Here is a 24,231-nt window from a genome sequence, read left to right as displayed (position 1 = left end):
CGTTGTGGCTTTCAGTACTCCACAACATGACACTGTATTTAAAAAAAAAAAAAAAAAAGTAAAGTTTTCCGGAATATTACTAAGCAATTTATTTCGGCTGGATATTCATACTGTAGCAAGAGCTATTTATTATGTGTTACGCCCGCAATGGTTCATGGGTAGTTGTGGCAACACTGACAGAGTGGTGGTTAGTGTTATGTTTTGTCGTTTTCTGTTCAATAAAGGCTCTGCCTCTTGGGGATGTGCGGTGTATGGTGCACAAGAGAGTCAAGTGTGAAACATAAAAACTGTCTCCAATTCTTCTTCACGTTGCTCACCACAATACTGTACACAGTGATGGAAACGTGATTGTGCATTAACCCCTTTATGGTTATGACATTTCAGTTGCATCTCTCAGGAAAGTATGTTTTATCTGCCATTCGGTTGTATTTCGTTCATGTTACATACTACATACTGCTAGTTTATAATAAACATGACCGGGTAAAGTCCAGAAAAAGACTATGGAAGGGCAAAACACCTGCTGTGCTGCCATGGCATCAGTGAAGCCGGTGTTTAATGTCAATGTTAGTGAGAAGTTGGACAAACTGGTATACATATAGTTCAGGTTTAACGTTTGAATTAACTGTTTGTGGGTAAAAAAACAACATGTAAATATATAAAAATTGAATAATAATTAAAGATGCACCGATACCGATACTAGTATCGGCAGGGGGCGCCGATCCGGCCCGAAATGGTGGTATCGGTATCGGCGAGTACCAACAAAGATGGCGCCGATACCATTTACCGGTCCATTATTATAACATTTGACCACAGCCTTTTTCTCCTCCTGGCGCTCACTAAACTCTGTCTCTGTGTTGTGTGATGACACGTGAACACCAAGCAGCTATCGCTATTGGCCTGCTCCAGACCAATGAGAGCGGGCCAATAGCCACTCCTGACCAATCAAAAGGGGGCTTTTTCATATGGACGAAAAACAAACCAGGAAATACGGCGGCGGTCGGGAAATATTTCCAAATAGAAATCCCGTCGATTAAAATCAATGGCTGAATGCAAGATTTGCGGCCTGAAAGTTTGGAGATGTGGAGTTAAATCGGCCAGTCTTAATACCTCGAACTTGATAAAATATTTGAAGATGAAACGTGAATGAACACAACGAGTTTGAGCCTGCAAGAGCAGGACTGCTATCCAGAGGAAGAAGGCCGCTGGACCGGAGCAACAATCTCTGGTCAGTTCACTTCGTCTACTTTACTTTTATTGTCTTTTACTGAAAGAAATGCCGCAGTAATTTGGGAAGTGTTTCCAAAGTATTGTTGCCACCTTTCAGAAATAGAAATAAGGGACTCACACCTCCCGAAAAAAAGGAGAGACGGGATGCTGTGGTCAATTATTATTACTTATAATTGTTAGCGTCCGCAAATGCGGAAACAAGGTTGAACCTCGAAGCAGACAACAAGCGGGGGATACATAAAAGGGTTTAATGATTGCAAACAAAAAAATAACACGCGATCGCGGGATAGTAGAAATAACAAAAGGAGTCCGTGACAGCAGGTCGACGGACAAACTAAGACGATAGGCAGCGGTTACAAACGAGAGCAGCACACTAGCAGAAAAACCCAATGCAGGGGCATAACAAGCAAATGTAGCGAGATTATTGTGCCAGATGTCAAATAGCCATCAGCAAGGCAAATATCTCGGCAGCCATCTCTGAGATCACCCGTGCTTAAATGCTGCGTTGATGAGCCTGCATTGGATTCAAGTGCCACGCCCCCATGCCCAGCAACAAAATAACAACAATCTAACCAGCAGCAGAATGTGACAATAATTTCATGAAAGTTGCACTGTTTGGACTTTGAGAGGTTTAAAAAAGTTTATTCAGTTCATTCAGAGTTTATTATTATGAATTTATTTTTACTTTCTTACTGTTGGGCTAGTATTATACATGTTTTATTAATTTCACAAATTTAGCACTATTTTGGCCTTTGAGAGCCAAAGGTTTATTCAACTATTGTCTACTAGGGTTTAGTGTACTTTTTCCTATTTTGCAAAGGTAAGCAACAGCCTGACAAAGCCTTGATAGCAATGATTTCACATCCAATTATGTAGCTCTTTGGGGGGAAAAAAAAAAAAACTAAGAAAAAAAAAAAAAAATCTATATATATATATATAAACGGGGTGGTATCGGTATGGTATCGGTATCGGCCGATACTGCACAGCCAGGTATCGGTATCGGGGCCAAAAAATTGTATCGGTGCAACACTAATAATAATGCATTTTCACATCTAATAATCACTTTTTTAAGTTCTGTAGTTAGGTCAATAAAGGCTCCCTGGTTACTACATGAGTCAAAGGCTGGCAACTATTCTATAAATTGCCAGCATTAAAATATTTCAAATAAAGTAACTTTACAATATACAGAGTGGACTCTCCCCCAACCAACCCCCACTTTTTTCAGTGTTTTTGCTCCAATGCCAAGAACGTGTGGAACATTTAAAGTCTAATGGTGTAAAAGTGAGCTAATTTGCTAAGGGAAGCAATCCATGTCCTACTCCACCCTTGCATGGCAATATTAATGATGATGTTCGGCTTCCAGGTGTGAGAATAATTCCTTTTAAATGTGTCTACGGTTAGGAATAAATAAGACAAACGTCAAAACAAAGTGCTTGAATTTATAATGAGTTTTGGCTGCGGTACTGTACTGCAAATTATGACATTTGTGCTCCACTTAATGATCTCCATGTGTTGTAAACGTTGCCCTCCTACTTGTACCTCTCTAAAGCACTGCCACTCAATCTTTGTCCATATGCCTGTTTGTTATGGTTGTCTAGACATTGCAAAAGACTATATATGTAGAACTAACTAGCTTTGCTCTAATAAATCAGTTTGACGGAGATATTAAGGTAGTGTTGAACAGTAATGTCCAACCATTCAGGGTTATAGTCTGTGACGTAGTATAAAAACTGGCTCAAGTCAAGAAGTCAAATGCTCATTGCATTCACTTTTGGATTTGTTTTAAATTCTTGAGTTGTAATTAAATTAAATTGCAGTGTAACTTGTATTTTATTTATTCCTTCACATCTACTGATATTTAACCCTTTCAAACAGAAAAATATCTTTGCTAATTTTTACTGTACTCAAACACCAGAACAAAGAGAATTTTTTTGGTCAGGGATATTTCATGCTTTCATTGGTTATTTTTAATGTTAATGTGTTTTTGATAAGAAATGAGCACTTACGTTTGCCTTTTTGAAGTTGCGTTTCGTCGCAGCCATTTTCAAATAGCCAAAAATAGCAAAGAGGACATGCTAAACTTTATGGTTTGATTTGGATGGGTAAAGTTTTGTCCAATCATCTCCCAGAAGTGGCAATAGCAACTAAATTCAGTGTATTTATTGGTTTAGAGACATGAACGCGCCATGTCCTTCAACAACATGCTCAGGTCTGAAGGGGTTAAATCTGTATTATTTTTTTTTTTCTAATATTACTTGAAAATTTATTTTCCATTTTCTAAATTGAATTTCTTTTTCATTAAATTGATAGTATTAAAAAAAGTCTGCATTTATTCAACTTTAATTCGATTAAAAAAAATTTTTTTAAAAGGCACAAAACCTTCATTTTTATTCATTTTTATTTTAAGTATACTTAACATTTTACTGGTTACTTTCACTTCATAACTAAAGTTTTACTATGGTGTTTTTAAATATTTTTAAACCTTACTATTTAACACTAATCACGTTACACAATGACAGTTAACAATGTAAAAATTCGACAAAACAAGACTCATGAGCAGAAGATGCTGCATCTGTCAAGTTCACATCAGCTGTGGTGTTAAAGAGATAAATGCTACAATACTCTGCTGCAAAAAAAGCCTAAACATTTTAAAACTGCTTCCCCAAAGGATTCATAGATTGGATTTAAAGTGTCTTACTTAAAAAAAAAAAAAAAAAGGAATAATTAAAAAAAATGCTAGCTATACAGCAGACATTGGTAAATCTGGTGGTTATGCTATTGTGCAAAGGGAAAGTGCAAAGGGTTGTTAGTTTTAAACATCTTAACAGTTACCTTTTAAAAAATTACATACACATACGCACACTGATATCACTGATGACTCACCCTAGCCTGGGAAAGGATGGCCTGCGCTTGAGCCTGTTGTGCAGTCACCACAGGTCCTTTGTGTGCCTCACCGCCTCCTCGGAACTGTCAATCCAAATAAAAAATGATGACACAGGTTTTGCATCAGAAAAACTAGAAATGTATGCCATGCAAATGGGGTGGCAATCCTGCTGTGCTGGTGTGTAAAGTAGGGAAACTTACTGGAAGCATCAGAATGGTACCTGCAGGCCCAGGGACACCGTCAGAACCTGGAATTCCAGGTCGTCCTGGAGGACCCTGTGGAATAGAAATGAGAGATAATCTTCAAATTTGAGTTGCCCGGCTGCTGCTGATTCTGACTGGAGTTAAATTTAGAAAGTTCCAAGCAGAAGTTCACCAAGGAATTTTATGGGGAAAATCAGGCATTTGTTAATCAGTGAAATTAGTGTGTGTGTTGGGGGTGGGGGGGTGGGGGTGGGGGTCCCTTAGAGTTTGATGGACCATGACGATTAAGCCAAATTATCAAATTATGTTGAAATGTTCTGCCAAAATTTTCAGGCATATTTTTTGTGCATGCGCAATATTGGGGAGATTTTTGGGCATGTCAGGAGCCTCCCAAAGGGTGACAGTCAAAATGAAATAGTTTTCCAATGGGGTCAATTGGACAATATTGCTACTTTTAAGAAATAACATGATGCTTGTGGATTAAGCAGCTTTTCCCAGTATACGCCACATCAAATTGACACTTTCTGTACCCGCCCTCTCTCCCTGTTCAGACACTCAAAGTAAGTAGTACAAAAAAAAAGTCTAGCCAATAAAGCATCATGCTTCACGTTAGAATTGCCATTGTTGCATGTTTCTTAAGGGAAGGAGACGCTAGTCTCGATATGCAGTACTGGATGCCGATTCAATAGAGGAAGGGCAACTGTTGATCTTAGAAAGAGAAACCAGATACGCTAGGCAGTCCAAAGGCTTGGAAATTGACGTTAAATGGGGTTTTATAGCGATGTCGATGATGATGCATCTAGACTGAGCAGAACACCACGGAAAACCACAGGTCTACAGGAAGGAGTCACTTCTAATCCTCCTGGGCAAGACAGTTTTCCCACGGGAGGAAGTGAGGGAAGGGGAGGGAAGACCAACTTATTGCTTTTAAAAAACGAAGGAATAAACAAAAGTCACATTTCCCCCATTCTTTTAAATATGATTTATTTAGTTTTTCTTTAACAGAGAGCACATTTCCTCCATTCTTTTAATATGATTCATTTAGTTTTTCTTTTTCTTTTATAAAATTGTTTAAAAACTAGTTTTATGTTGGTATTTCTTTTTTTAAATTTCTGAACAAAACCCTACTTTTTGCCTTTAAAAATACTACTTTTTTTGTTCAACAACAAAAAATATTGTTGTTTCTTGAAATATTATGGATGAATGAGTATATTAACATGCATCTAAAACGACTATTTTAAGAATCTTTCACTATGCTAAATATAGCTTCATTCTTAGAAAAAGTTTCCTGTGTAAATATGTATATGTATAAATATATACATTTTATAATAAAAAGAATACCATTTTTTCCTAAAAATTGTGAATTTTTAAAAAGAAAATGCAACAATTCTCAAAAAGTACTGCTTTTGTCATTTTCTTGAAATACAACCTTTTTTCAATACGACTTTTTCCATTGATTAATCTTCTATACCGCTTATCCTCACGAGGGAAAAAAATAATTATATGACTTATTTAACTTATGAGTTGAAAAAAAAGTACATTTTCTGGCATTAATTAAGGCATGTTTTAAATTCTCTCAGGTACAAAGAAATACAACTTTTAGTTATATTTTGACCTAATTCTTATAACAATCTCTATCTTGTTTTATTCTGGTTTGCATGGCTGATGCGTAAATTATTCACATGATAAAACTAGAGTCAATATGATTAAAAAAAATGTGAGTTGAACATGATGTGGGGCCTTCACTCACCCTCGGGCCAATATCTCCATGGGGCCCTGGGGGACCCGGCAGTCCTGGGGTACCAGGGACACCCTGAAAAGAACAGACAAGCATACTTTGAGTACATTATATCCCAAAGCACACCACAAGCCATCCATCCAGCGCTAACGGTGTCGGCCAACAAAGACAGAAGCAAAGATGGCTTCAAAAAGACCTCAAAATACAACACCCCCCAACCCTCATCACACTCAACCACTGATGCTCTTTCCATAAAGGCACCCCTCCTTTATCCCCCTTTTTAGCTGTTCTCCATGTGTGCAAGGCAGACAGGAGAGAACGTGATACTCACTGCTTGGCCGGGGGATCCTGGGGGTCCTTCTATAAGCATCCCCTGAAAAAAAGCAAAAGAGTAGATAATACAGTAGCGTTACAAATAACAGACGTCTGCTGTGGGTTTGAGGTCGAGGAGTTTATGTATTGCTACACACAGTATTTCATCGATGGTTCTATTATGCCTGTGTGGTCAAACGTTTGGATCGGATTCAATGCAGATGGTACGGGAGGAGCTACTATTTCACTAAATATTGAGGTTGCATAGCTCAGACTGTTTGGAAAGAGTCGCATATGTCAAATATTTGCTGAAAAATAAATCATAATATCTGGAACAAGCAAAAACAATCAGCCAACCTCCTGCCTAAGTAAATGAAATTGAAAGCCAAATATGGTGCACTATAGCAGTTAACTATTTGGCAAACAAACACATTATTCAACTTTAAATGAATCAATTGTTAGCAGTAGGTGGCTAGTTAGCATCTGGCTAACAACAAATGGCTAGTAGATGTTATTGGTCATTTTAAAAGGGACCTAGAGTTTTTTAGGGGGTGATAACTGGTATTTTTTAATACATATGTCATTTATGTATGATTAAAAACTGTTAATCGGCCTCTTAAGATATTTTTAAGAGTGCAAATGGTGGTGTTGTTGTTGTTGTTAGCTGTAGCTATTTGGCCAGTTGTTAGCTGCGGATGATGTGACTTGCTAATTGTTTAAAAACCATATCTGCTTTGTGAGTGATTGTTCAGTGTTAATTCCTATGAAATTCATCATTAGCTTTCATTTTTAAGTCTGTAGCTGTAGCAAGCTACTTAGCAACATGCTAAAAATATCTGACGGACATCGGTTGCATACCGAAATTCAATTTGACACCCTAAAACTAGTCTGAAAGTGCCAGTGTTTCGAGAGGTCTAGTGTGCACACTCAGCAGATCCAGAGTGTGGCCTACATTCAGATCCAATGTGTTTATGAATGGTCGGAGAGTAAAGGGGTGCACTTGGAGTAAATTAACTCATACATCTATTGTTACTTTTATTTTCAGTAATGCTAATTGTACAAGAGAAATTAGTGGTAACTTTCTAGTTGAAGTCTTACCAACACCAATTTATCCATGTCGAACGACATTCACTCGGACCCTGAGTGCACTTTTTGGACCGTTAGAAAATTCTGCAGCGTTCTTGGAATGTGCTTTGCGGTTAACCAGAGCAATGCGAGTGGCAAATTGTACTCTGGCCAATCTGACGTGAGAGGCAGAACAGCAAAAAGCATGCTTTTCAAACAAGTTGCAGGGGGTTTGACCAATTCTCAATCACTACACTCCCACAAGTTGGTAAATTAGCGGGGGAAAAAATTCTGAAGTTGTGGTTAACTGTGTAGCGGAGCTAGGTTTTGGGCTAGCTAACACTGACATTGGTTGTCTGTTTGTGCTACTAGTCTTGCTTGTCACAACAACACAGGTGCCACAAATGTCAGACAACTGTCAGCATTGTCAACAACGGCATCCAAAAATAATGGTTGGGAGAAAAAACATACACAGAAAAACAAAAACCAAAAGCTGAATGTTCTGCCTCTCAGAACACTCACGCTCACAGAGATTCATTTTCAGAACGAAACCAAAGATGTTGTTTTAAACAAGGCCACAGTATTTTTATGTTCATAACAATTTATAAAGCACGCATCAGATGTCGGCTGTAGCTCATTATCAACTCCTTAAAGTGCCTGTGACACAAAGAAGCATGTTGATTTCATATTAAACGCGGTACATTATGCTACTGAATGAAATGGACCGCTTGGATGTGTGTGGAAGTGATCGATATATTTCTTCAATTTTTTGAATCCCGCGCAATGAAAATAAGTGAATTCCAGCTCCAGTCACGGGTTGAGGAACAAGGCGAATGTGACGTCAGTGGTAGAGATTATCTTCACAAGACAGCCATTACCATATAGCATGCATATGGACTGCGGATTCATCTGATTTGGGGGATTAATTTGTTTATTTTGTGCGTCACGCCAGCCAAATGTGCTGCAGGCTTTTGTTGCTACACCAGGGAAAGTGATTGAGGCTTTTTTGATTTCCAAAAGATCCTTGTTCACCATGATGGCCAAAACAACAAAACAAAAGAAGTTCGACAACAGAGGAACCATTGGACGGACAAGGAAATGAGTAACATTCGTGTTTTATATTATATCAAATACTGGGATCATGGCAAACATTTTAATGAGGGAGTGGCTTGCATTTTGTGGGTGATAAATACTACTCCTGTTTTGTTGACAGTTTTGGCGTTTCCCCTTAACTCCTCGGTGACGAGCACTGCTTGCCCGCCGGGGAGGCAGAACGATGAGTCGTAACTTGCTTGCCGCCGTGGGCTGGCCGATCGGTGTAGAGAATCAACCCCGCCGGCGTGTGTGACATGAGTTGGGGTAGGTTTGTGTGATTTTTTTGTTTTTGGTGTTTCCCCTATCTTTCCCTGGCGACGAGCACTGCCTGTCCGCCGGGGCGCAGTAACTTGCTCGCCGCCGTGGGCTGGCTGATCGGTGAAGACAATCAACCCTTGGAAACGCCGCTCAGTGCGGGTTAGCATGTCGGCTAGGTGTCACACCTCATGTTTTGTTCTCCGAAGCCCGACTAACTCCGGTGGGATGGGAGGCTCAGCAAGTCGACAGTTTTGCACTGTCTTACTGAATAAATGCAATTTTAATATTTCATATTCCGTTTAGTACAAGACTGTTATTTGTCATGGCCATAAAATTATTTAGCAATTGGGGTAAAATGCTTAGATCAAAAGAATATCCTGAAAATGTACTGGAGTAGAACGATTGAAACAATGACATTTTGCTGCTCTCGGTCGCAATTTTCCTCGTTCTGAATCTCCCCCCCCCTCAATGGCTGAATTCTAAATCAGCTGAAATCGCGACCCTGCCTACGTCATCATCCAGCTGGGGACGCTAGAGCACCAAAATGACAGGCGGGGCTAAACGGCAGATTAAAAGACTAATTTCTCGTCATCTGCGCTTTGCTAAAATGTTGTATATTGTCAAATCGTCTCAAAATATGATTTTAATTTGCATATTAATGCCATTTAAGACTTTTTTTATCCTGTCAAAGGCACTTTATATCAATTGCACTTATTTTAATTGTGCAAGGGGGATTTCAAGTAAGATCGTTATCGTTAATCGTTAACTGAAAGTTGAAAAAAGTGGATGGCTCGTTCAATCCTTCAGCCATGTTTGATCAAATATTTTTTTATTGTGATAACCCGTCACCAGATGTTAGTCTTAAGGGAGGCATATGAAATGCAGGGGGGGGGGGGGGGGGGAGAGAATAATTATTAGCCTATTACAGTGGTACTTAAAGATTCTAAATTCATTCGTTTCGGAGTGGTATTTGTTTACATTTAAAGCGGGAATTATCTATTAAAATACATATTACCTTTCATACGATGATGAATAATTTTTAATAATATGATACAAAAAAAGCGCTGAAAAACTTCGTCATCATCACATTTAAGGCAGGCTTGCTACATCCGAAATGTAAACATATTTAAAAAATAAAATAAAATAAAATAGAAAGCAAAAAAAATACCAGAATGGAATTGCTTGCAAATGCTTATCCTGTGGATAAGCTCCGAGGTACTTTGAACAAAGGTATCGTCAAAGTTTATTATAAGATAGGTCTGGGTGAATGTGTACTAAATCATAATTGCGTTTGGGGGTTGATGACGCCCACTCCCTCAATAACATGCTTGTTTAATAGCACTTTGAGTGGGTAGACCGAAGCCTTCTGCGGAGCCGGCACGGCCCCCTATGGTGCCCTTATAGTGACGGGTCTGTTGTAGCTTTAGCTAAAGTACCAATGGTACATAAAATATGTACAGTATATTGAACATGTTTCTTCTATAAGAGTGTATTTTAGCTACCAACAGAATGGCTGCTCTGCAAAGTAGCTACAAAGTCACATTTATTGTTCATTATGAGACAGGCACGTGTTTGGATTTAGACAAGGGGGATGAATAGTCTACTGATTTTTTATATTCAAATATTGCTTACTGGCTCAATGACGGCGGGTTCTCCCTTCTCTCCTTTCTCTCCCAGGTAACTTTGGCTTCCTCCCACCTGTGGACACAAGAGTGAAGCATTTCTCAAGCATGATAATATAGTTTAAACCCCCCACAATAAGAAAAGGCGACACTGACGAGCAGCAGGAGACAGCGATAAAAGTGCTACGAAAAGCTCTGTAGACTGCTGACTACTGTTCATAAGGATTAAGGTAGCTCTTTGCTACTGCTTGGAAAAATAAACCTCTGGAATAATTCAGACAGAGGCTATAATTTCAACTTCTTTTTAGCAAGCTTGCTCACGAGACATAAAAAAAAAATAACGGCCCCGACTAAAGGGGTGGTTACCTGACACTATCCATACAATGACTTCACATGAGAGGCATTCCCAAAGCCCCAAAAGAAGGACTGTGTCCAGCAGTTTGAAAAAGTCATTGAGGACTTTTGCGGTATACTGGGATTGTAGCCCAGATAGCGCTAATGGCACGTTGGCGATTAACCTCCAAGGTTTATCATTTCCTGCCTCAGGGAATCTTCATGAGTGCAAGATGTCCATGGTATAAAAAGACAACCTTAAATTCAATTTCATTTTATTGGCAACTGTAGGGATGTACAATATTTTTTGTTGGATTAATACCCATGCATTTTTTGCATGTGTTATACGCATAGGGTGTCAAGATAGGTTTAGGGTTTCAAACAAGGGTTAGGGTTAAAGTTTCAATTTTCGGTTACGAACAGTGGGGTTACGCTTTAATAAGGAAAGTTTGAGGAACAGTGGAAGTTTCAAAATTTAAGGGTTTAAGTTTCAGTTTATTCACACATCGTAACCAGTGTTGGGCACGTTACTTTAAAACAGTAATTAGCTATAGTTACTCACTAGTTCTTCCAAAAAGTAACTGAGTTAGTAACTGAATTACTCTATAGTAAAATTAACTAGTTACCAGGGAAAGCAACTATTTCTGTTAGTTAAAAAAGAAGTTGTTGTATTTCAAAGAATTAGAAATTTTCTGAGCAGTATTCGAGTCAGTTGAATGGAGAAGAACAGACAGGTAGTTGTGTTATAGAACCTTGCAATATTTATTGCACCTCACCAGCAACAGATTCATCCTACACTTGAAGTGCAACAAAATTAAACAGATTTGAATTGCTTACCACAGATGTCGACAAAAGCTTTGCCCCGGGACATAAAGTACACTTTACATGCACGTTTTTCCTTTAATTTCGACCAACTTGAAATAGTGTTTATATCTCCACCTCGTAAAGGACAATTTTTCCTCTGAATGCTTTGCCATCATATCCCTCTGCATCTGTTTTGCTTGTGTTTGTTTGCCGCACGTCCTGTTCCAGTTTGTGTGTGAAAACACCGGCTCTGGAGTACGTGCGCTATTAGGCTCGAGCGTTTACGTCACAGAATGGGGGATCACGTGAGATTTGACAACGACACAGCCATATTGGAAGCAGGTCTGGATCGCGGGACATTAAACTTTAACGTGCCAGTTCGATAAAGAGACAAACTCGTTTCTAAGGCGAAGAACAGGTATGTGATCAAACTTAGGATGTGAACAATGTTGACCCTTACGAGCAAGCCGAAGACAAATGGAGTAAAGATGTCGGCGGGCTTCCACAATTACGTGAAATGGACATTCTGCTGTATTTATCGTTTGGTGTATGTTACTAAACTCATCGGCGATTCTGAAATTACAAATCGCTACAAAGTCGTGCTGCAACAATTAATCGATTAACTCGAGTATTCGATGAGAAAAAAATATTCTAATTAAATTTTGTTGCTTCGAGTATTCGTTTTAATTAAAGTGGCATTGTAATGGTTTATTTTGAAAGTGTTTGCACTTCATTTTATTGATTAGGGTGGATACACTACACTCTGGTCTGCCTCATTTCACATGGCTCAATCCAACTGCTCCCTGTTCAGACAAACGTAAGTTAAGTTTTTGTTTGAGCTCTTGTTTTTTAATGCATTTGTAATTTAGTTTATAGGTATATTTAGCCGTTTTTTTTGTGGGAACATGCGTCTGAACCATTTGTTAGGAGCATTGTAAAAAAAAAAAAGTTAGCATTTTATAGCATTTAAGCTAGCGAAATTTTGCTATGTAAGTTAGCCAGTTTTTCTTTTGTTGTACATAGATCCTTATTTATTTTACATGTTCGTTATCCGATTACTCGATTATTCGAACTAACTAGTTCATCGATTAATCGACTACTAAATTAATCGATAGCTGCAGCCCTACTACAAAGCTACGAACAGTTTTGCTGCGGATGGGTGCACCGTATCAAATGGCAACTCCATCGTTCTTGCAAAGGTAGACTATGTGTGTTTACTATTTTCATTGCCATGAACCTGAACGCACCCCAAGTCTTGAATAACAAATAAACAGACCAGAGTAGACTCGGTACGGCTGGTAGTTTCTTCAATATATTCAAAGTAAGTAACGCACCGCTTTTGACCGTCAGTAACGGTAACAGCGTTGCAACGGCGTAAAAAATAATTAGTCAGATTACCCCGTTACTGAAAAAAAATAATGCCGTTATGTAACGGAGTTATTTATAACGGCGTTATTCCCAACACTGATCGGAACATTGCACACACAAGAACATAGTCATATATACATGCAGTTCATTTGATAAGATGCAAGAAAGGGACACTCCGAATCATTTTAAGTTTTATTTCTAGGTTTGTGTTTCAAGGCAGGCGAATATCAAAAGGGTTTTTAAATGAATTCTTCGTCAAGTGAGGGCAGATCAGCAAATACTTTTGTCAATATTTTGTATGGGTTTTTGATCCATGGGGAGGGTTTAATTTGGGGTTTCAAACAAGGGTTATGGATAAGGTTTATTTAGAAAGAGCCTGATGTCTATGGACAAGACACAGTACTTGGATATGGGTGACTGGGGACACCTGAAAGGAGTGTTATTTAAACAGGACAGGTCACAAGGCTACAGAAAATGTCAGCAGTCACAGAGAGGTTGCCATCTGCCTGATGCTCGAAGGTGTGTATCTAAGCTTCAAGCTTCATCCCGAAACAACAAAACACATAAGCATTCCCAACACATATTCCTGATCGCCACAACCCTCTTATTGATCCCCTCCAATATCATCACTTACGCCACTCTCCCTGTAGTCGGTTTCAGCAGGAACACCAGGGCCGAACTCTTCCTCACCCGTGGAGACCTTGGTGTCAGTTGTTGTGCCGTAGTCACCATAGTCGCCATACTCAATGGGTGTCTCATGAGTCTCCTCCCCTTCATTGAGGTCGTATTCCCTGAATTCGTAAGTGTCGGTGCTACCCTTCACATTCTCATTGGGGTTTACTGGGGCGACAGTTTCCACAGCTGGAGTGGGGTCTGCCCCGACCTGTTCCACACCAGTGACGTAATCGTCGACATTTCCCTCTTCGTATGTCTGGAAGATATCCATGAGGTGAAATTAGGAGTAAGAAGACATGGACATTTAGTATGCATGTAGGCCATGAGGAGACCTAAGCCACCATACCTGTTGTTTTTAGGAGGTCATTTTAAGATAATGTAGACCCTTTCTAGGTATTCCTTCAAAAGCGAATTTAACCTTGAGATATTGTCTACTTGGTAATTTAAAAGGAATCTAATAAGCTAAATTTCAAGCATGGTGGTAAACAGTGATGACCTATCATAAAACACTTAAAAAGAAAATTTCACTTTGCAATAGCAAATTGAATAGCAATGTCGATTATTAGTAGACAGACAAATGTCTCGAGAAATTACAGTATGGTCAAAAACACTTTATGGTCAGGGGTCAATCAAAAACATACTGCTCCTAAACATTTGCCTCACTGCTACCAAATTTGAGTGTAATAGCAAAGCATGAACTTTAACTGTTATTGTCTTTTTCTTAACCAGGTATCCCCTGTGGGTATATGAATACCTGCCCTTGAGGCAGCCCATAGACTTCATAATGATATTGACGGGCAGTGTTGTCAGATTACTGTAATCTGATTACTTTCTTTCAGTAACGAGCAATCTAACGCGTTCATTTTTCCAAGCCAGTAATCTGATTAAAGTTTGTTTCCTCGGTGCCTGTGCGTTACTATTTTGTTGTTGCCTCATACTGTATGTAGAATGAAGAATATTGTAGTCATGTAAGAAGAGCATTTGAAAAGAAAATACTGTGCTTGAGTTTGGGAGTGACATCACATCTAACGTTTTCTCATCGGGGGGAAAAAAACGGGTCACGTGTATTACCATCCTGCCTGTGCGTGCGCCGTCTGCCACGGCGGTCAACAACATAGCCTGGCTAGTGGCTACCTATCAGGATGCTAACAGTAAATGAGCCACTGTAGGTTCACTATCCTCTTCCCCTCACTATCCACTCGCTCTCGCTATATGATTAGCCGAAGAGTCGAAATGCTGTCCCGTGAAATGCCTGTTTAAAAATGTTCCCGTTGTTACTTCTTGCTTTCGCTTAAAAGTGCCCATTTAAAAAGGAAAAGCGATGAATGATACTCCACGCAGAGCGCATTATTAACAAATGTTATAGTTGTATAATCATATAAAGAGAATAAGGAACGTCACTGACAAGCGCAGGCCCCCGCGAGTGGATAGTGAGGGGAATAGGATAGTGCACCTACACCGGAGAGACACAACAAACGGCTGCATTTGGTCACTGGAGATACAGCCATTACTTCACATATCCCTCCAGTAAATATGACAAAAATATCTCTGTGCGTTGCAAACTCAGAAAGACAGTCGACCACTAAAAACTCGACATCCAATTCAACAAGGAAGCACTTGGAATTACAGCACAACGCTAAAAAACTCGAATCAAAGCCAACAGGTAACGAGACAGCCAGCACTTCTACAGTTTGTAACCAGCCTTTATAATATGTGTAAATATGTACATTCTATACTTAGAGTTTGTAATCATAGGCGAAGTTTTACATTTGTGAAACTGGGGGAAAAGCATGTTGAAGACTGAAATAAAAGTCAAAAGTTTGGACACACTTCATGATTTTTGCGTTTTATATATTTTCACTACTATTGTATATTCTCACTGAAGACATCAAAACTATGAACGAACATGTGGAATGGCAAAAAAAGGTGAAATAACTGAAAGTATCTTCTTCTTCTTCTTCAAAGTTTCCACCTTTGAGGTGTCTCCAAACTTTTGGCCAATACTGTATATATATGTATATACACATCTTGACACTGTTCGAGTTCAATCAACTGTTCAAATTGTTGTTGGCAGCGTTTGAAAGCTTAGGTTTAAAGAAATTCTAAATATCCATCTTGCCTCCTCTGGTGTAGTTTTGGCTTAGCAAAGCAAAGGATAGTCTCCGAGGTGCTAGTCTCATGATCTGTTCGAAAAATGATTTTGACCCATTATGAAAACTTTACGTTGTAGGATTTTTGTTCATATCATTAATTTTGATTGTTTGTTTTATTGCTTTACAACTTTTGGAGACAACATTTTAACGGCTAGGTCTTTATTTCAAAGGGGAAGTTCAGAATTTTTTACATTAGGCTTAATCTTGGCGTTAGCAGGGGTTTGATTAGTCGTTGGAGTTGATTTAAACAAATTTTGTGCAATTTGTCAGTTATTTGTTAGTTTTAGTGCTCCGGAATGGCTAAGTAAGCTAGGGCGAGTCAATGGCTGGTCGACTAATTAAACCCCCGCTAACTCAAAGATTAAGCCTTATGTGAAAAACTCAATTACACGTGATGACATTTTTCTGTTATTTTTATGTTGAGGCAGCAAAAGGAAAAAAAAATTGTAAAAAGTAACTGATAAGTTATAATAAAGTAATCAGTAAAGTAACTAGATTACTTTTTTAGGTGTAATCAGTAATCAGTAATTAAATTACTTTTTAAAGTAATCCGTGACAACACTGTTGACGGGACACAATCCTCAGACACTGCCCCAAGCCTTTAAGTAGGGGGCCGTCCCAACCTCCGCATCAGTCGGTCGAAGTCAGTCGCAGTTATTCTCAAACACATGCAGCAATCCAATGCCGGATTTAGGTTGGAAAAGTACGAAAGCTGTACCGCATACAAACAGGAAGGATTGTCTCAGGAGCGATTTGTTCGAGGATATATATTATTGTATATATTTTTCGTACCATGCATGCATTTTAAAACATTGTGAACAATATCAATGGGAGAAATTAACTGCAACGGCATTGGTGTCATAATTCATAATATTGTTATTCGTAAAATAAATGCTAACTGCCTGTATTTTTGCTTTTAACCAAGAATCAAGACTCTTTTACGTTCATATCTATGAAGAATATGAAGAAGATTAATGCATTTATTGACAAGAATTTTCAATGTGAAAAGCTCTTTGTGGTGATAAGGCGGCGCCACAGAGGCTTAAAGGCTACCAGCACATTAGACATATTTACGTAAAATAAATCCTAACTGTCTATTAACAAATAATCGAGATTGTTTTACGTCCATATCTATAAAGAGTTTAGGCATTTACGCATTCATTCACAAGAATTTTCAACGTAAAAAGCTCTTTACGGTGATATGGCGCCGTCACAGAGGCTTAAAGACGAGTAGCACATTCTATGTATTGACGTAAAATAAATGCTAACTGTCGTTTTTTTTTTTTTTTTCTTTTTTCTTTTAACCAAGAATCGAGACTGTTTTACGTCCATATCTATAAAGAATTCAGGGATTTCAGCATTTATTCACAAGAATTTTCAACGTAAAAAGCTCTTTGTGTTTCCACTCAGTCAGCTTTGACGGAGATAGGCCCCCTATTAATCGGCTCCACGGCCCTTGTCTCGTCAATATATTATGAAGTCTATGGACAGCCATTGATAGTTTTAAAGGTCCAGCCTAACAAGATTATTTTGAAATATATTTTCCATTCCATAAGCAACACAAACAATACCATCGACATCAGTGTATCCCAGTGTGCACATTGTCATCCAATTATTTAATTACTTACTGAGAAATTATTAACTGGTGGGGGGGGGGGGGGGGGGGATCTTTCCTCTTAGTGTTAAAAAAAAAAAAAAAAAACGACTATTAGCTTGTTCTGGACCAATACAGACATTTTATGGGCTTTTTCTTTGTTTTTGTGGAAGTTTCGTTAAAGTGATATTAACAAATTGAATTATAGCGAGTCTGCATGACCATGCGCCAAGCAAACAACGTGGCACACGAAAAGCAAATGGCCACATTGTTCCCATTTAACCCCCGAATGGTCCTTATTACTTTGCTGTTTATGTTTGTCACGATTAAAAGGCAAGTTAACGCTGCCAAATTCTGGATATGAAAGGCATGAAAGAGGAAGGGTTTTGTCAGTCAACCAGTTTTCCATTGGTTACACTTCGCCGAATGACGTTTTCCTGCTGCTGCTATTTTTACGACATTGTTTCTCGTAAGGAAAAACAGTAGCATATGCAGCTTGATGGTTTTGACCAAATAAGGGTTTCGACCACCAACAATGATCATAAAAATTTCTAAAACGTTATGGAAAGTGGAAGCTACATCGAGACAGCTGATGAATGCGGAATAAAAAAATTAGGCTTTAAATAAGGTTTACAATCTAATGCTGTACTGACACTACACACAAAATATTTGAGTTGCTCATCTGAAGGATTAGACTCATTCTCACACATCACACATCGACAACTCTTGACTGTAAGATAAAGTTAAGAGAATTAAAAAAGATAAAAACTTACCTGGCCTGCTGTAGGAGTTTCAGGTTGACTTCCGTCCACAATGGTGTAGTCATAATCAGTGAAATAGTCACCGTCTACGACGGTCTGAAATCAGAGTAGAAGACTGAAGTTTTACAAATGAAATATTTTTTAATGGTGAACTAAATAGACACTAATAACAAATAGAAAATAGAGCAAAAAATATAGCATATGCTTGTTATGTCTGCCCAGGTTTTAAGACTTAATTGGGAGGTTGAAGATTAAAGCCCTTCATTTTATATTATTTTTCTGCCACAAATGAACAGTACAATTAATCGTCCAATTGTACTTTTTAAATGGATTAATATTCTGAACTCTTATTTGCTTTGAACTTTGTGTTTTAAAGAATTATCATATGAGTGTTGCAAAACTTTCAAGAGCTGGAGTATTGTTCTTAGAAGTTGGGAACTCCATTTTGGCTCAATTGCTCTAATAGGACTCAATCCACAAGCTATTTAACAAATTATTATGGATATCGTAATTTTCTGACTATAAGGCACATCTGACTATAAGATGCCACCAACCAAATTTGACACGAAAATGGCATTTGTTCACAGATAAGCCACACTGGACTATAAGCCGCAGCTTTCCTCACTGTTTTATGGGATATTTACCGTATTGGCCCGAATATAAGACAGCCCTGATTATAAGACGACCGCCTCTTTTTCAAGACTCAAGTTTGAAAAAAGGCGTTTTGAACACCAAATTAATTTTTATACAGAAAATAATTACATTACATCTGAAACATGATTATAACAATATATTTGAGAGAAAAAGCATGTTATTTTGCCTCATTCCAATCTTAATATCTGAACATTTAAATATGTACACTAAAGTGCAATCACATTCGTAAATGAATGGCTTCTGGTTTTTGAAATGTAAATAAACCAATCTGTTGTGATAAAACAACAAAATTGCAATAACATTGCATTAACCATCAAAGTGAAGTCTAACTGTAACTGTAGTCTTCAAACAAATCTGAATAAGGAAAAACATTGCAATAAAATAATGCAAACTGGTTAAACTTGAGAGTAGCTGAGATCTGACATGACAGAACATCGCTTCAATGATATCTGGCACCATCTAGCGTCCTGAATGGCTATAACGTCTAGACCGCGAATATAAGATGACACTCACTTTTTCAGTCTTATTTCAATGCAAAAAACACTGTCTTATATTCGGGCCAATGCGGTACTCCAAAAGATATTAACCAGTAACACTTTATTTGACAGCGACATCATATGACTGTCATAAGACCAAATGAACCACCATGATTCATTGCTTCAAGAAGCTTCATTGGGGGAGACAGTCAACCTCTGCTGCCATCTGCTGTCAACACTGTTGTTGTCCAACATGTCTCCAAGCATACATTGCAACGCTACAGATGTAAATAACAATCAAAATTCATGTTCTGTGCTGATTATTTCTTCAGCTACTGTTCCAGTTTTTTTATTAATTGCCAGTTATGGTGTTTAGTAACAGTTTATTTGACAGTGGCGCCATAAGACTGTCATTAGACAATCATAATGATGACATGACACTGTCAAATAAATCAACAAAGATGCCGCACCCAACTATAAGCCGCAGGATTGAAAATGAAGGGAAAAAAGTAGCGGTTTATAGTCCGAAAATTACGTTTGAATTTTTTTTTTTTTAAATTAGGTATATCACTATGAAAGAGTAGCAGTGTAAAGGTGCATTGGTACACATAACTTACAAATAAATTGGGTAAGAAGCAGGAAATGTAATTGCTTTGAGCCACATGACAACCAATCCATACAGTTTTACAGTACATCCTAGTTCCTAAAGAGCAGACATCATGGCTAACAAAATGATTTGGCTAACCGTCACCCTTGTTCAATCTGTCAAAACGGCCTCACACTGTTACTGTTGCACTTCCAATCTTGGAGTTTTCTAAATAGAAGACAACTTTGCAATTTCCGGGTAGAACATATTTAAATTGTTGTTGTTTTTTTCCCTGTTTATTTTTTCCAGTATTGCGTAACTTTAGGAATCATTCATTTATAAGAAAATTTACTGCTCAGAATTAGTTTGATGGATTTTAAAAATAAAAAATCCGCCCACGTTAACAACAAAGACAAGCATTTTGTTCCCTTATTGTACCGTCAATGAACCTCACCATCTCTGTAATGCAAAGTAAACATAAAACCAGGATTTCTGGCCAAACAACTTGGCTAAAAAGGTGTTCTTGATCTTTGACTGCCAATAAAAAACCTTTAACACAATAATACGTTAAAGCTTTAGTCTTATACACACTCAAATAAAAGGTAAAAGATTTCAAACTGACATAAAATCATAGATGAAAGCAGAGACAGAAAAAAGCTGGAGAAAAACAATGTGCTTGTTATTCATGACAGTATTGGCCATGAAAACATTTATTAGTAGCGGCGGTACCTCAGTCTTGGCTCCTTCAGTTGGGGCAGGTTCAGTGGTAAGTGCTCCTTCGCTGTAGTCATATAGCTCACCATAATCATAGTTAGTGTACTGTAAAATGGAAAGAAGAAATAGACGGAAAGGGAGTGCAATCAACCCATCAGTGCCATCATGTAAATATGCCAGCACAATGTAATATTGTACAGTATTTACATGGGAAAAGAGAACATATTTCAGTTATTATCACCATGCTATTTTAAAAATAACATGATCAAATCAATAACATGCATAAGGATATAAAAACATTTCATTTATAGATGAAGAAAACAATGAATCTTGTTTGGCTCCAAACAAGTTATAATGTGATCTATAGTGATGCCTTGCCTTCCCGTGATGCATATGTCTCATTGTCAAAGATTGCACCTTACATTCATGAATAGGTTTCCACTAAAATGAGTGTGCAGTCCTGACTCCATCCATCATGGTGGGAAAAGGCAAAATTACAGGAGCAAATAGCAGTCATTAAAAGACTTATAGTGCTAAATAAACATGTGGCCTGTGCTCTGAAATAACCCACATGAATGCAGTGCAAAAATAATCAGCCTCAGGGTTATAATGTTGCTGTTTATTTACAGCTGAAAAGTCGAGCCACTCAGGACAAACCGCACAGGAAATGACTACAACTTTCTCTGATTAGCATAAAAAGTGGGAAGTGGTGCTAGCCTAAGCACTAATTCAACAAACGTTTACACAAATTTCAAAGCAGACTCAAAAGTCCTTAAGAAAATAAAGCTAGGCGTTGCTGTCCCACAACTTCTGTTCGTCATGTTTCCTTCATTTTTCTTCCTTTTTTGGGATTTAAACTGAAACAAGTTAGGCATTGTCGTCCTATACCGCCTGACATTTTTTTAGTATAGCAATAATGGTTTTAAACCATTTAAACATTAAGATCAGGCAAGTGGACAAACTAAGCACCTGAGTTCGAGATATAAATACCTGGATGAGCACTAACTATCTTCTACTTAACCCTGAAAAGACAGAAGTCCTTATAATAGGCTCGAAAAGTGTGAGAGACTCTTTAGCTGCCCAGAAAGTCACTCTAGATAATGTAAGTGTAGCCTCCAGCACCACAGTTAAAAACCTAGGAGTTCTATTCGACCCTGACTTATCGTTTAAAGCTCACATTAAACAAACCTGCAGAACGGCCTTCTTTCACCTGCGCAACATAGCCAAAATTAGAAATATTTTATCTAAAAACGATGCAGAAAAATTAATTCACGCGTTCGTTACATCGAGATTGGATTACTGTAACTCCCTACTTGCAGCTTGTCCTAAAAGTTCTCTAAAAGGTCTTCAGCTAGTCCAAAACGCAGCAGCAAGACTTTAAACAGGAACCAATAGAAGAGAGCACATCACCCCTGTGCTCCAGGCCCTTCACTGGCTTCCAGTCAAGTTTAGAATTAAATTTAAAATCCTCCTTCTTACATTTAAGACCATTAATGGGTTGGGGCCATCTTAGCTCACCGATGCTCTGGTTACATACCGCCCCAACAGAACACTCCGCTCTCAGAATGCAGGTCTACTGGTAGTTCCCAGGGTTTCTAAAAGTACTGTCAGAGCTAGAGCCTTTAGCCACCAAGGCCGTTTTATGGAATCAGCTTCCAGCTAATATTAAAGAAGCCGAGACAGTCTGCACATTTAAGATTAGATTAAAAACGTTCCTATTCGACAAAGCTTATGGTCAGGCTAGCTGAAGTCGGAGTAGACTCACAGTTTAGTATAAGCTGCACTAGAAGCTATAATGCTGGGGGAAGTGCAGAGTTCTATCTCCTTTATCTCACTCTACCTACCACTTGTCTTACCTTATTTCTATTTTCCAATGTTAATATCTAGTTGTCTAGTCTCTTCATCACTAGTCACCCGGTGTGTCCCCTTTGCCCCCTCCCCTCTGGGGAGGGGCTATTTTTCAGCTACAGCCTCCTGACTGTCCGGACCCCTGGCTGGATGGACGTCCTGATTGCTACGCCCGTCTCATCTGGCTAGATGGACCTCTTCTTGTTCCTTTACTCCACTGCATCTTTACGGACTGTAACTTTGCCTGCTAATTCCTATTAGCAGTCCTGGTGCTTCCTGTCTATCCGTCCTGGGAGTGGCTCTCTCCTTACTGTGGTACTCCCCAATGTTTCTCATTTTATCCCAAAGACTCTGGAGTTTTTGGAGTTTTTCCTTGCCGAAATGGAGGGTCTAAGGATGGGGGATGCCCAGGACTTGAACTTCATTTATTCATCTTTGTTGCTTCATTTGCTGTTTCTGATTGTGTATCATATTGCCTCAGCAAAGCCCTTTGAGACAACCTTGTTGTGATTTAGGGCTATACAAATAAAATTGAAGTGAATTGAAAACCAAATTACTTGAAATTTAATAAACACCTAGTCAAACTTCAGCTGTAAAATCATTTATTCTACTATATACCGCTTGTCCTGACAAGGGTCATGGGGAGTTTGATGTCAAGCGTGATATGTACGCTCACTTTAACACAATATTATAGCTCCGCGTATCATCATTTACTGTATTTAGCCCCTCCCCTCGCCTTCCAGGGCCACATTTACGCCTGCAAATCGGGCACACTCGAAGACTCAGGTCGGGTGTGGCTGCACCGTCAGCACCCCACAAAGCTCCGCCACTGGTGAGAATGTTCCAATTACAAATTTTTGCACGCGAGTCTGAAACTGATGGGCCGTTTACATGGTGACGCTGCGACACCAAGATGCAACGATTGTGTTGCGGAATGGCCTCACCTTTACATTATGACAGCCAAAACGGAAAGCTAAGACGCACATTTTTTATTCAGGCCTCCAAAGTGGAACGATTCAATTGTGGGGACTGCTCCGCAACCATACGAATGGAACGCTCTCGCTCCGATGACGTCAGCACTCGCGTCTTTGGGCATGCGCAGTCGCAGTAAACAGTGACACCTAGTAAACATTCAAAACAGCAAACATGGCGGAACATCGGCTTTAATTGACTTTTTTTAATAAAATTTTTTAAATTCAAATCTATGTTATGATTTTGTACCTTTTGAAGCAAAAGAAAAAAACGTGTGGATGCCATTGCTTCGAGTTAGCGGGTATGTTGTCTTCCGAGCTGAGGAAGTTGTTGTCAAGAAAGTGCATCATTGGCTGTCGCCTTGTAAAACTGCACTGCCCCCTGGGGCCTGGCATGAATACTACATCGTTTTCACGTGGAATTGCGACTTTAGAATGGAGACGGAACCATGTAAATGCAAACGTGAGATTTGTTGTATTTTTGGAGCGTCACCATGTAAACGGCCCTGAGTCCCCTGATTTTGAGCATCAGCTGATTCTAAGTCCTGATCAAATACCTCTTAAATGTATTGCAATATTCTTTTTCAGTAGTTTAAAAACAGAATATATAAAGTATAAAACGTACTGTTAAATAATTGTTGTTTTTGTAATGCTGGATCATTTTGTTGCGTCTAGCATAAAAACAAAATAAAAAAAAAAAAAATACATTTTAAAAACTCTAGTCCTACTAAAAAGAAATTACAGCTGTTACACCCTCCTAATTAGCCTTCCTGAAGATTTTAGGATTTTTTTACTTAGAAAAACCTATTGATGTACTATTCGTTTAAAAAAAGAAAAAGTTTAAATTTATATATGTTTTTGTGTTTACTTGAGAATCTTAATTTAGTACC

General features: G+C 38.5%; 1 protein-coding gene across 1 annotated transcript in view; it reads right to left on the bottom strand.

Annotated features, from left to right (window-relative positions):
- LOC130929535 (collagen alpha-1(XI) chain-like) overlaps positions 1–24,231 on the bottom strand; it is a 540,279-nt gene that overhangs the window by 61,451 nt on the left and 454,597 nt on the right. The window contains exons 11-18 of the mRNA XM_057856736.1: positions 20,538–20,627; positions 18,105–18,188; positions 13,544–13,840; positions 10,415–10,480; positions 6,384–6,425; positions 6,065–6,127; positions 4,312–4,386; positions 4,111–4,194 (exon numbers count right to left, since the gene is read on the bottom strand). Of these exons, the coding sequence (XP_057712719.1) occupies positions 4,111–4,194; positions 4,312–4,386; positions 6,065–6,127; positions 6,384–6,425; positions 10,415–10,480; positions 13,544–13,840; positions 18,105–18,188; positions 20,538–20,627 (801 nt within the window). The remainder of the gene's footprint in view (positions 1–4,110; positions 4,195–4,311; positions 4,387–6,064; positions 6,128–6,383; positions 6,426–10,414; positions 10,481–13,543; positions 13,841–18,104; positions 18,189–20,537; positions 20,628–24,231) is intronic.

Source organism: Corythoichthys intestinalis, chromosome 14, assembly GCF_030265065.1.
Source record: "Corythoichthys intestinalis isolate RoL2023-P3 chromosome 14, ASM3026506v1, whole genome shotgun sequence".
In the NCBI taxonomy this organism is placed as follows: Eukaryota; Metazoa; Chordata; class Actinopteri; order Syngnathiformes; family Syngnathidae; genus Corythoichthys; species Corythoichthys intestinalis.
This window is presented reverse-complemented; position numbering and strand designations above follow the sequence as displayed.